General features: G+C 47.4%; 3 protein-coding genes across 3 annotated transcripts; 2 read left to right on the top strand and 1 right to left on the bottom strand.

Annotated features, from left to right (window-relative positions):
• The first annotated feature begins 2,638 nt into the window (after nucleotides 1–2,638).
• BJ212DRAFT_1352021 (uncharacterized protein) lies at nucleotides 2,639–4,328 on the top strand. The gene is made up of 3 exons (XM_041335548.1): nucleotides 2,639–2,847; nucleotides 2,905–3,469; nucleotides 3,526–4,328. Exons 1-3 carry the CDS (start codon nucleotides 2,810–2,812, stop codon nucleotides 3,922–3,924), a joined length of 1,002 nt encoding a protein of 333 aa, XP_041193694.1. The 5' UTR covers nucleotides 2,639–2,809; the 3' UTR covers nucleotides 3,925–4,328.
• A 1,341-nt stretch (nucleotides 4,329–5,669) lies between these two features.
• On the bottom strand, nucleotides 5,670–7,150 carry BJ212DRAFT_1270575 (uncharacterized protein; the record flags this gene model as incomplete). Its single annotated transcript, XM_041330902.1, has 6 exons — nucleotides 5,670–5,916; nucleotides 5,974–6,090; nucleotides 6,147–6,362; nucleotides 6,415–6,484; nucleotides 6,535–7,043; nucleotides 7,092–7,150. 6 exons carry the CDS (start codon nucleotides 7,148–7,150, stop codon nucleotides 5,670–5,672), a joined length of 1,218 nt encoding a protein of 405 aa, XP_041193693.1.
• Nucleotides 7,151–10,574: 3,424 nt separating this feature from the next.
• On the top strand, nucleotides 10,575–11,996 carry BJ212DRAFT_1221521 (Thiolase, N-terminal domain-containing protein; the record flags this gene model as incomplete). The annotated part of the gene is made up of 5 exons (XM_041329390.1): nucleotides 10,575–10,652; nucleotides 10,713–11,001; nucleotides 11,051–11,441; nucleotides 11,493–11,815; nucleotides 11,872–11,996. Coding segments are annotated over 5 exons (1,206 nt in total), but the record flags the coding sequence as incomplete, so codon positions are not given.
• Between the last annotated feature and the right edge of the window lie 1,745 nt (nucleotides 11,997–13,741).

Raw genomic sequence — 13,741 nt, 5'->3', positions numbered from 1 at the left:
TTCATAACAACTAGAGCGGCAATCTGATCGATCGCTCCCAACCCGAGTCGCTCTCATGTCCTCTCAATAACGTTCCCAGGGATTCCAGCGCACTTCCATTCGGCTGCACACCTCTTGGATTATATTCCACGTTCTTCATTGACGCCGTGTGATGTCGGCGCAACGCTCATCATCCTTAGAGCAGCCCCGCAGCACGGCACTCCAGGGCAGTTATCCTATTTCCGTTTCAGAAGTGCAATGTGGGGAATAATGCAGGAACGGGGTCCGTTATCACGTTCCATATACAGCTGGTAGTGGCGCAGGCAGTGCCTGAACGCATTATCCCTCACAGCAGTATGCGCGCTAGATGTTACGACGCCAATACCCTCTAGCCCACACAGAAAATTCTCAGCATCCGTTGAGAGAATCACTCAATTGGATAACGCCGTTGTGTGGCGTGGTGTTGGTTAAGGATGGCCATCGCCTCTGCGCCGTTGCCACCAGTGAAGGTTATAGCCTTTACTGTGCCTCTTTTAGATATTGGGCAAGCGGCTGCACTTTGCATCGTGATCAATAGACACGGAGAGGCGCAGGATCAAATAGGCGGATGATCTTGATGTTCAAGGAGATGCAATATTTATACCCTTGATAAAACATTGTGACGATGGCATCCCAAACGCTAGATCAAAGGGGCTAACTTGAAAGCCCATCAGTCGATCGATTCCTTACAAAGTCGAAGCCAGTGGCACAAGATGGCGTAACCCACGCCGCTCCTAGCACCTGTGTTTAAACGCTTGATCAACCTCCATCATAAAAGCGGTATCGCTCAACAATGTAATGCCATGTGAAGAGATGACTTCAATAAAACATGGCGTTGCCGTGACACCTAGTGGAGTCATTGTAGTCGGAACTATCCGTGGTCTAGGGCTGAGGTGCGGATCTGCAGCTCGCGGCCCACACGCAAACAGTTAGCCCTGGCCACCCGATAGATGTCAGTGGAGAGAATAGACACCCACAAATAGAACAATGGCGTCCGTACTCGCAATTGGAGGACGTGTATATTTTCGACAGGCATTCGAAGCCCGTGTCAAGGATACTCATCGATATCTGCAGTTCAAACGATCGTGATCGGCCAGTCGAAATATGAAACCAAGCAGACAACCACCTGCTACAGTCCTTGAGACAGAATAAAATGAATTCAACTTAGCATCAGTTACGTTCCTGGAAATACTTTTAGTACTATTGCCGATATTTGTTCAGGGACGTGCCTTATGGATGCGACGACTCGCATGCTCTCAGGTTCAATCCGTGGGGAATAAAGCTATGCCAAGTGTGCCTCCACAGCATTAAGAACAAGGGGCAAGTAGCGACGGCAAAACGGCAGACTAGCTTATCTGTGAAAAGCCGCTGGATTGTTGCGATTGAAAAAGGCGTCATTTGTCAAAATATGCAGCCTGCAGACCGTGGTTTTTCATGTGAAAGTAAAACCATACCTAACTAAGGGTGACAACGAAAGGTCGTTGTAAAGCGGGAAAAAATGCCCGAGAGAACTGGGGCCCATAATTAAATGGCAATTGTAGTGCGCACAGCTGTGATCCGCCCTGATAGAGTGTGAGTAAAAAAAAATACGAGAACCTCGTGAACGTGAGGGTAGTTGCAGGGTTGAAAATAATGGGCTCAACGGGACGTCTTCCATGAAACACCGGATGATTGGCCATCATGATGGGCGATGATGCAAACGGGGAGGAGTAACGAAATCGGGTGATGATGGGCTGTTCGGGAAAGTGAGACGGGCGCTAGTACTAGAGCGACTCAGCCTATCAGCCAATTGTAACATGAACACGAAGAGGAGAAATCCATTTTAGAGTCTACCAAATCAAAAAATGAAAGCTTCGGAATCTGATTGATGGACAGGGTCGTTGTGATAGGGTAGGCGATCAAGATGATAACCCGAGGAGCAAATATAGAACAAAGGCGGCACTGGATCACAGCAGGTCGAAAGTTGAAGACAATTGACCTGATTGATCATTCCGAGGCAGACAAGACTTTGGTGTGTTCAGATGAGTTGATCAGTATCAATCATGATGAGAATTTGTATTGAGGAGGTGAGCGGGGTTGGCACGTTGGTGAGATAATCCGAGGGGAGTCGCGGGGATTCGCGTTAATCGAAAGATTGCAGGAGCGCGGTGAGAGCGAGCCGCATGAGCCGCGAGTTAGGTCTATTATTGAAAGTCCGATTACCAAAAGTAATTATAGGTAAAACAAGTTGAAGTAATACATAAAATTAAAGTGAAACTGTTTTACTGGGGTGAGTTCAACTTCTTTCTACTTTGAAAAAAAGAATGAATTCTTCTCCAGAGAGCACAACAGGATCTCCGCTTCCCCTTTCACCTGAACCTATGTCGGATCACGTTGCCGTATTGCCGAAAGACGAAGTTGAATGGCAAGTACTCGAATACTTTGTATTATTCTATCAATTGTCCTATATACTAACAATTTATATATAGGGAATCTCGTCATCATCAGTGCTCTGATCATCGCCTTCCTGATATCCGACTGCCCGCTCCTGCACCGGACTCTCCCCTTCTTATAAACATTCCACTTTCAGAATCAAGATCTCAGGAAACAGCTTTAACTCCAAATTTAACACTTCAAGACCCCAGCTTAGATCAGCGCCGTGTTAGTTCTTTTATATACTTCTATGGCCGTGCCAAGTTTGATGTTGATTTGATATCAGGTTTCGACATCTTCGCCACTCCATAAATCAGAGCGCTCCCTTGTCTTTCAACATCATCCATCATCACCCACTTATCCTCTTCCTCCTCTTCAAATGCCCCACCGTGTTGACTCAATCCCAATGCCGTCCTCGTACGTACTCTTCATCATTTACTTTTGTTCCATTGATTTATCTTAACCCTCTCCTAGTCATCGTCGCGACTATGACTATGACTATGATCATTCATACAGGAGGCCTACCACTCCACCACCAATTGCAACCTTGTCCCATTCCCCTTCGTTATCCGTCTCATCATTAGACCGTTCATCCGTCTCTTCCCCGGCGCCACGCCGATCACCCACTGATCGTTCTGTTGATTCACATTCAACCTACTCTGATGCCTATTATTCCCAAGATCAGATGGCTCGGCAGTCTAGACCGTACCCCCACGACCCAGTCCGAGACTCGGGAAGAGTCTCCCACAGCTATTCTTATACCCCTCGCCCACATCCTGAGCACAGATACTCCCATGATTCTCACCCATACCATGTGTCTCCTTCCTATACAAGTCCCGCGTTAGCTCACAGTGCTGCGAGCAGTGGACGTGACAATCCACAGCTTTCGTATCCACTTCCGGGTCAAAGTTACCATGCCATTGGATATACAGACGATGCTGCTACAAAATTAAGCGACCGTATCCGTAGAAGGTGTTTCAATTGCTGTACCACAGACACATCGACGTGGCGCCGTTCTAACTTGAGTCCTGGAAAAGTTGTAAGTTTGCCTCTATGCGTTGATCGGTACAATAATTAAATTCCGTTCTCTCGCAGCTGTGCAACAAGTGTGGCTTGTTTGAGCGCACTCATGGACGGTCAAGACCGGATCAGTTTCCTCACCGCAGGGGCGCTTTAGCGACGACCGCAATGCGGCCAAGGACTCCCCCACAATCAACGCATTTACCTCCAATCTCCACTCACGTTCCCACTTTGGCGCCTTACCATTTTTCCCACCCTTCCATTGCCCCTCTTCAGTCTGTACCTGACTCAAGGAGATCACAACACCCGAACACGTTGCCGGAGATCCAATCTTGGATAGATGCTCCAGCTGCACGGACGTCCTACTCCGCTCCGTCAGCAGACCGCAGTCATGACAGTGGACGTCAGCGGTCTCCTCCCCGCTTGCACCACGTAGATATGCGTCCGTCGAGCGTCCATGAAGCCGTGGCATAATGGAGGAACGTTCTCCCGTGATAGCCCGGAGCTCCGTGGAGGAAAACGAATAACCTAAAAGTTCATGCTTCTATGCCTGCTTATTCGCTACTCGACTAGTCCGTTTTCTTGGATTAATGGCTAGAACGTGCCATCAGGTCACCGCATTCGTCGTAATTATTTGAGTTCAGATACCATTCGCAGTATTCGTATTGTTTTCGTATATAAAATCGCAAAACGGCCTATAGTACATGTAACCCTACGATTTTTTGGAGATTTGTTGTATTCCTATGCATCCCTTTCGTTGGAGGACATTGTACCATGAGAGGAAGATACCCCTCAAACCGTCGATCAATATGATTTGGTTCCGCGTTATCCAGTGGCAGTTTCCGTTTTTGAACAAGATCAGTTGATCGCATTGATCGATCAGTACTTGACAGGTCCTTTGCTCAGCCTGTCAAATATGCGCAGCAACAAAGCAAAGATTCTAGAGCAATATCCAATTATTGCCACACATGTCAACGCAGCATGCGTTGCAATCGAAGATAAGTAGTACACAAGCCTATGTGAAAACTCTTCACTCGGAAGCCCCCGTTCCAGGAACCCCCACCCATCAACGGCCCGGAGCGCGCAATCACCGATTCAGATATGATACAATTACGTGATACAACCTCGGGTTGCCGTCGGCCCAACGTTTGACCAGACACGTATGTCCCCAGTCCGTAGGACTACCATTGACTTAATGGAGCCGATGAAACCATCTATACCGGGAATCTCCTTTGCTGCACGGATCCATACTGTCAACGCCTATAGCGCGCGTTACAGATAACGTTTTTGTTTCCACGGAATGAATCATTGACAAATCTGGGTGGACCATACAATGAGAATGTTTTGCCAACAGCTCCCGTTCTGTTGACACTGACGCCGCGGCACAACTTAGTATCCGGAGTATCGCAAGGGGCGCGTCTCGGGTGTACCTAGTCTCTTCAACAGGTCGTCGCAGATCTTGGCTCACGGCGCTGGCCCACTGTCATCTGACCTGCAAAGTCTACTGCAACACCCAACGGTCATACTCCGAGGATATACTTAGAACACTGCATAGAGACGCATGGCACATCGGGCACCCGCTGGTATTCAAGTTGCCCTAGTGCGGTTAAGACTCACCTGCTGGTATATCGGATAATCGCTCACTTCGAGTGCTTCGAGGTCCTTGTACGGGCCCGCAAGAACATAGCACCGGAACTTCGCTAAACCTTGGAAAGAAGGCGAATTCCGACTCACCTCGCGACGCGACATGGTCAGTTGGCAGCACAATCGCCCGAACAAGAGATTTGCTACAGGCTAGCACCTTGATCCGTGGAGGTCTTCACGTGATAGAAGTTTGCATGATGCTTCATATTCTTTCTCATTCTTATTTAATTTTCCATTGAGGTAGAGCAGTCCCTTTAAATTCGCCTATCAAACGACAAGTTAAACCAGGCACTTTTCATTAAAAAGGGGTAATCCAATGCTTCGTCTGTCGGATCGTGGAGACACGACGGCTTTCTCATGTGAATTAATCCTTGCAACAACTCAGTCGTTCTCCTTGTGATTCAGGAGGGCCACAGGACGCCGAGTCCTAATTAATTCTTATCAGCCGGCGCCACTAGCGATCCGCTGAAGAGATCTTGGTAAAAAGATGACATTCGATCAGAAAGTGATGTTCAAGAACGGATATTCAACAATGCAAAAAAACTCGTGACTAAGCTTCTTATTCGCAGACCAGCCTATGGTATTTCCTTGACCTGTTCAGTCAACTCTTCCCCAGAAAGAGTTGGCCGACGATAGCCCTCTTCAACTATAGACCGAGCTATTCTGTCGTAGGTGGCATATGCGTGTGCCTCAACGTCGAGCGCTACCAACCACTCTGGTACGGGAAGCTCAAAACTCTCCCCGGAGTCACCAGCTTTGGCCCCATGCCATTTATCACGCGTAGTCTCCCCAATCAGCTGTGCATCACGCACCCGTTGGTACCTGTACAATGTGACGCATAAGTCTCCACATCTTTTGGGGATAAATTATTTCACATACCGTATGGATTCCCATGTCCTCGTGCCCAGTGGAACGTTGTCCTTACCAGCAAGATTCAAGGTAACTGCTAGAGTTGTGGCATCCTCAATAGCTTGAGATGCGCCCTGCACGCTTGATCTGCCAACCACATGGTGAGTAAACGGGTTCGGCATCAATCAGCCGTACTTCCTTACGGTAAGAATGGGTGAGCAGCATCGCCAATCAATACTACGCGACCAGATTTGCTGACCCAAGTAGGAAGAGGGTCGTGTACAAGAAGCTTCCAGTCGATGCATGAAGGAGCTTTGGAGACGATTGCAGCGCACCGCGGGTCCCAGTCTTTCAAAAGGTCGACTATGTCTTCTATCTTACCCGGGGACGACCAGTCACCATCAACAGCTGCGTTATCTCTATAATTTTACTATTTAGCTCTGAGTATCATGAGAAGTACGATTTGCATACTTGTGAGTGATGAGCAAACAAATAGTTTTACCTCCGCCGACAGAAACCGCCATAAAGTGCATGTCTTTACCTACAAGGGATGAGTAATGAAGAAAAAACTGGTGGACAAACCCCACCTACCAATCCACGCGTAAAACTGATCCCCATGAACGGTCAGGAAGTTTGTCAATGGGTCTGTCGTAGCACCGTGCTCTTCAGCACTGAACCACGCTCGGTAAATAGCGTAACCAGAAGGTTTTGGGTTGTCGTTGTACCCCTTTATCAATGTTTGACCGGTAAGTTGACTGGTGGGGTAAAATTCAAACTTACAACTAACAAATTTTCTAGCCAAGCTCCTCACTCCATCTGCACCAACGACGACATCGGCATCAAACGTTTCACCTGTTTGGATTTTGACACCAGCCTTTCCATTCGCTTCATCCTCCCAATATTCTACGACCTGATGTCCCATGCGAATCTCGATGTCCAAGGACTTTGCATGCTCAACAAGGATTTCGTGAATAAGCGCTCGATAACCACTGTAGGAGAACGCTCCGAAGAGCGGCAGGTACCACTTTTGCATATGAATGAGGCCTCCGAGGTAATCATGGATATGAAGTTCGTCCGAGAGACGGGAGATGGGCCACAATCTGTCACATTTTCAATTAATTTGATTAGAAAAAAGACCATTTTTGTACTTTTCATGAAGGCCCCAACTGGCCATGATGCGACCAGCATTTATGCCAAAGCTCAGCATCTGGTACTTTGTCAGCCTAGCATAAGCTGCGGATCACCACAAACTCACGTCGCCTTGATTCCGCCATCAGCTAAGAATAATAGGTGTGTGATAATCACCGACCTTGCTGCTTCGATTCATGCACTTTCTCGAGGATCATCACCCGGTGACCCTTTCTTTTACATTCGATTGCACAAGCAATACCTCCAAAGCCAGCGCCAACAATGATGACATCAATTCCTGAGTCACGAACGCCATTGCTAGGAAGAGGTACTTGATCCTGATGTTCCGCCATGATGGTTGATTAGCACAGTAGTGAGACCGCATTATAAGAACCCCAATCAGCCACGTATGCCATGCCATATCGAAGATGGACAAATGCGCAATGTGATCGTCGGGGATTGCAATGTAGAAGAGCTGAGACAATTCATGGATCACAATATTTGCTAGCGCACCTTATCTACATGCGTCATCGTGGGTACCACGTAACACTGCAGATCCCTTTGGCTTCTTGCGTGTCATCATGTGAGTTGAATGACATGGACGTCTTGTATTAACTCACCCTGTACCATCATCATACAATGATACATTGTATCATCGGTTGCATTGTCTGCAACAGCACAAAATGGCTTGGATCGGACATCGACCTTCTCGAATGACAAGCTATCTTGTGCGCCACTGAGCATTTCCGAATTGACCTCTTTCCGAGCTCACCAGTAGTATCCTACCAGTTGGACTGATGTCCTAACCATCCCACCATATTATGGATTTCTGGGACGATCAGAATGAAGCGTATTCGCTGCAGTGAAGTAGCAGCCACCTGCATCTTTAATAAGTCTTACCATGTTGCGCAGGGTCAATGAGAACTGTAAGGGTAGTGGTGTCCTGATACGGTATTGAATCGAGTGCCCTGATACGGTACTGAATTGAAAGTGCAGGATTAAAATGGCCAGGTCATCCCCCGGGGCCCCAGGTCCGCACGCCTCAAATTCCGCAAATGAGTACGGTGGCACGAGCAAATATTGCTAGACTGGGCCTAGTGGACTAACAACCAAGGCTAGTAGAAAGAGGAATGATGTATGATACCGGAAACTTCCGGTAAACTATTCCCAACTTGAATTCTGCCCGTTACAGCGATTCCGCGAGCCCAATATGTACTATGTAGTATACCAACAACCCGGGATGCAGATGTCCACTCTACGGTACCACTAGATCGTTGGAAGGCAGCAAATTTGGTTATCACCATGCAGCGAACTTGCCCCACTCTCAGGCTTACTCTCATGCTTATTCGAGATGGGGCGTGCTCAGCATAGCACACAGCACACTCAAGGATCTACCCTCATTCTCGCGTAGTGGATGCTGCAATGTTGATTCTCTTCAAAGTTGTCATCAAGTGTTTAAAAACGTGCATTCTGAGGGTATAAGTATTTTTCACAGCCAGACGCGATATTCGCCGAAGGGGGCGAGAACATAGAATCTTGCGACAAATCCAACATCAGGGATAGCTGCAATCGCTCTCATATGTGGCAGACTGTATTGTTCCCGGACCCTTCTTGGTGTGAATTCTATTTCAGGTTTCAGACAGTCCAGTGAACGTGAGTCAGATATGTTACGTTCGAATCGTAAATCATTCGAAATGCGCCTCTGGAGTGAATGCAGAAAGCGACATTTTATTTCCACCCATTTGCAAGGCTTTGCCTTTTGGTGAATTCATAAAGGTAGAATATACGACACCTCTGTCCCCGACCAATTTTTGATGAGAGCCTCCGAACGACAAGTCTCCCCCTGGCAAGAGTGCATCAGAATAGCACAAATATAGAAAAGGAACGGTTCCCACACCTAGCATGCCATTTCCAGGCATGCAGTAGGCTGCAGGGGAGCCGAGGCACTCGTCTGCCAGGAGACAGAGGGTGGGGAAAGGCTAGGGTGCAAACAAGTGTAAGAATTTCAGGCCACTACCTGCACTATATTACCTATCATAGCATAATGGGGCTGCGGGAATCCTGTCGACTACACAAATAGCTAACTCATCCGCCAACAAAGTCTCGCACGAATAGCACTATCGTCGACACGTCGAGTGCCGTCTCGACTCACCTGAGAGATAGGAGAAACGATCGCGGAAGGGCCAAAAGATATGAACAGACCAATATCGCTATCGTAATGAATTGTAATTAGACACGAGAATGCAAGCATGAACACCCGATTGACGTACCCCGTAAAGAATTTTGTTGCTGAAAGTTAGTATTTCTCGTGTACCAGGTTCTTGGTGATACCCTATTCTAACTCCTGGAGCAGACAAACCGATGAGCTAAAGTGCTGCAGAAGGCTCTCGAACAAGTTGGGCATCATCATCACTCATCCTCCAGCATCGGACTTGCTGATGAGTCAAAGGAACGGATGGCGACTGAGAGGATTGGAGGTGAAGTCATAGTCTGGCGCAGATAGAAAGTTCAGCTATAAGCGCTTAAGCCTTGACATATGCGGCAATCGATTTTTGATGTTGGAGAGCCTGGATACCCCTGACAAACTTTACCTTGTTCAAGATTAATAAATTCCTTCAAATTCCTAATTTTGACCGCAGCAGATTTTTCCGATATCTGCGGCTGTCTGGACATACGTCACAAGGAAACTAAAAGAAATACGGCGTTCATGACTCAAGTACGAGCTATCAGAATGCCGCCACCGCAGTTTGATGAAGTGACCGAATGTTGGTCGTAAAGTGAGTCATCTTCATTATTGAGCAGAATAACCAATAGCCTGTGCAGGCAGACGCGCCTCGTTCTCGCACTGCGGATCCGATATGGGTGAGGTGAATGGATTGAGTGAAAAGTCAGAGTGAAACATACTCGGACAAATTGATACAAATGTTTTTTTTTGATGAACCTGTTCTTGAATCGCGGTCATATATATATCAACCACAACTCGTGCTACATATCGATCTTTCCTGCGGATGCGATGGTGATGTTTGACCGACATCCAAGTCTACACATATTCAAGTTAATTGTGGGTCGCTGCCCCGCCGCCGACTGCTCCATGGCCTATATATCTCTGCGGATAGGACTCTACTAGCGAGCGGCTCACACGACGATGCGGGGATATGCCGTGTGTCTGTCTGACCTGTGGCTGGCTATGATTAGATCTGGAAAATCATCAGAGGGATACGTCGTGGATAGATAGATGTTCTGAATTTAGGTCGACAGCATACTACAGAGTGTCCAGTAAGCGATTCATGATCATGGCTCGCAGGCAGGTGATTATAAGATTGAGACATGGTATTGTGAAGAGAACCGTTCAAAAGAAACACATGTAAAATGTGTAACCCAGACTTGGATGACTAAGCTGGTGTCTGGTTGACATTAAACACATGCTTGCGCGCAACGGTATTACTAAGGTTGCCTTCCACGCTTCCTCCACACTCAATTTCGACCCCACTATGGCATCTTCAAGCGCTAGAGCAAAGCTTCTCGCTAAGAATGATAACGATGTCGTTATTGTAGCCGCTGTGCGGTCTGCTCTTACCAAGGTATCATCACTGTCATAGTAGAGACCAGACATGAGGTGCGACTCACTCTACCAATTACAGGGCAGGAAAGGTGGTTTCAAAGATACTCGTCCAGAGGAGATCTTGTCCGGCGTTTTGAAAGCTGCCTATACTAGAGCCAAGGTCGATCCCGTCCTTATTGAGGACATTGCAGTTGGAAATGTCCTACCTCCCGGTGGTGGTGCCAATGCTGCTCGCATGGCCGCTCTTCATGCAGGAATTCCAAACACAACTCCAATTAATACTTTGAATCGTCAATGTTCGTCTGGTCTTGCAGCTGTCAATCAGATTGCAAACCAAATCATCGCTGGACAAATCGACATCGGTATTGGTAAGCAATGATTCTGTATCTCAGCATTCGTTGCTGAGGAGTCCTCTAGGTTCTGGAGTTGAATCCATGACATTTGGATATGGCGCTGGATCCTTGCCTGATGGCTTGTCAGATGAGGTCCTCACCAACCAAGAAGCAAATGACTGTCTGATTCCCATGGGCATCACCTCTGAGAACGTTGCCTCCGACTTCAGCATTTCTCGCGAGGTGCAGGACAAGTTTTCAGCTGAGTCCTATCAGAAAGCTGCTGCCGCTCAAAAAGCCGGAAAGTTTAAGGATGAGATTGTCCCTCTGAAAGTCAAGATAACCGATCCGAAGACTGAAAAGGTTTCTGAGATTATCGTTGACATGGACGATGGTATTCGTGATGGTGTCACCGCAGAGAGTTTGTCAAAACTTAAGCCCGCATTTACGAAGAATGGTTCGACGCACGCTGGTGGGTTCTTTGTGATACCCCTTTAGACTTTGCCATCTAACCGTGATACAGGAAGTGCCTCACAGGTATCTGACGGTGCAGCAGCCGTAGTCCTTGCTCGCCGCTCCGTTGCCAAGCGGTTGGGTCTTCCCATTGTCGGCAAATACGTCACCTCCGCAGTCGTGGGCGTGCCACCGCGTATTATGGGTGTTGGTCCGGCGTACGCCATCCCTAAAGTCCTGGAGAAAACCGGACTCTCCAGGGACGATGTTGACTTCTACGAAATAAATGAGGCTTTCGCATCGCAGGCTGTGTACAGCATCCAGAAGGTTGGCTTGTCGTTTGACAAGGTGAATGTCAATGGGGGTGCGATCGCGATCGGACACCCACTTGGATGCAGTACGTGTCTCGTAACTTTTGCGTACCAATTATGTCTTGATGTATCTTCGTCACAGCGGGAGCACGTCAAATTGCTACTGGTCTCAACATTGCGAAACAACGTAACGAGCGAGTGTTCGTCACCAGCATGTGTATTGGCTCAGGGATGGGCATGGCAGCTGTGTTCGTCAGTGAACATTGAAACCCCTAGTAATAGTATTATTATGCATAGTATGTATGTTTCGTGTATCATATACTTTCTCATGAGACTGTTATCCAACACCAAAGCCGCAGCCTTCAGTGTAAGCTGATTGTCTTTAGCCACTTCTAGGTCTTCTGCAAACTTGGTTCAAATAGGTGTCTGGATTCCGCGTCGACATAATAACTAATGCAATATGTATTACTAGTGCTAGTCACGTAGAGATTTCCCTCCCATACGGGTCGCCAATGACCTCCAGAATGTCAGGACGAACTTGGTGAAAGGATTCCTTCTCCCTGAGCTGTGTAGGTTCAAGATTCTCCAGTAAATATAGTTCTGAAACCAAGGAGAAACCCAAATATCAACCCGCCAGGTGAACTTTCGATAGAGAAAAATGTCCAGGTGAGAACGCACATTAAATACCTCTTGTGTTCCCGCGCACGGACCATCTTGCCCAAATAACTATATATTGCAAATTTGCGCTGTTGGCTTTTCTTCACAGTCACCTCGATGTTGAAGCTGGCGTCTTACAGTTTGGATGATGGACGTACCACTTCGTTACTTTTTACTGTCGAGCAGAAGGATGAACGCAGGAGCTGGGCATGCCGTTTATCACTTGTTTATTGTTACTGATTGGACGGTCAATCAGCACCTGGCACATACTTCACAATTTTATTTTTACTTGTGTTACATACCATACAACACTGGCCGCTGGCCCATCGTATCTTGAACTGAATCAAGCCGATCACGGAGAATTCAGTGGGCACGCTTCATACCTGTGGTTCTGTTACTTACCTTCGTGTGTGTCGTTTTAGCAACATACAAAAACCTACAGGGTCTTACTCTAAGACCCTGTAGGATTCTTACAACCTGACTTTCGCTTGATCATGTCACAGGTGACAGCACCCTGCCTGACCTTCATGTGGTTGAAGCTACACCCATGGTTCCGTGAGGCTCCGTCTGTGGGGCCTACTAGTAGAAACCGTCATCGCTCGGACATTTGACTTCCTACTACTACTACTTCTTCATCACAGTCTGACTCTTACTGGTTTCCACCCACGATGCCGGCAGCCAGCTAGGACTTCTAACTTCTATTACGAGTTTTGTTCCATTGCTTATTATAGATGCCATTCACGTTGATCCTTCAGGCATTTTTTTCGGATCCCAACCGCAAGAAGACAAAACGTTTCGCACATTTTAGTCGTGTCCAAGGACTGTGCAAAGTGAACAGCTATTGCGGAGTTATCACTCTGCGATCATCGGGAAGCCTCAGCTGCTAACCCTGTTCGATTGTGGGCGCACTGGGTGGCGTTTTGTAAGTGGTACATTTACTTGTATCATAGTAAGATCTGAGAGATTGTTTCTCTTGTCTTGTCACGCGACACATGCAGTCACTACGGTATTTCGATTGCAATTTGGGCGCAAGACTTGCTGGATGCTGGGACCAACCACAAGTTTGTCTCCGTCATATTATATTCCTGCTACGGCGTAAAATTGTGTTGAGTATCTCAAGTTGTTCTCCGTAGTATTAAGGCGTATCATATTACTGCTGACTACTGTGCACTTTGTAGTTCGGCTGACGGCAATGCTAGTCTCCGGTAGTCAGACCATACAATGGAAGACAATCGTTCCGCCTTAATTATGTGCGGAATGCCAAGGTACCGTGTGCGCTGTTTTGGCCATGATCAAGTGATCAGACGTCCTGTCATTTTGTCATTCGGAAGTCTCCCATTTTTCCAGAACAGCCT

The sequence above is a fragment of the Suillus subaureus genome (assembly GCF_016647635.1).
Source record: "Suillus subaureus strain MN1 chromosome Unknown BJ212scaffold_14, whole genome shotgun sequence".
In the NCBI taxonomy this organism is placed as follows: Eukaryota; Fungi; Basidiomycota; class Agaricomycetes; order Boletales; family Suillaceae; genus Suillus; species Suillus subaureus.
Note: the sequence above shows the minus strand (reverse complement) of the source record. Positions and strands in the feature narration are given on the sequence as shown.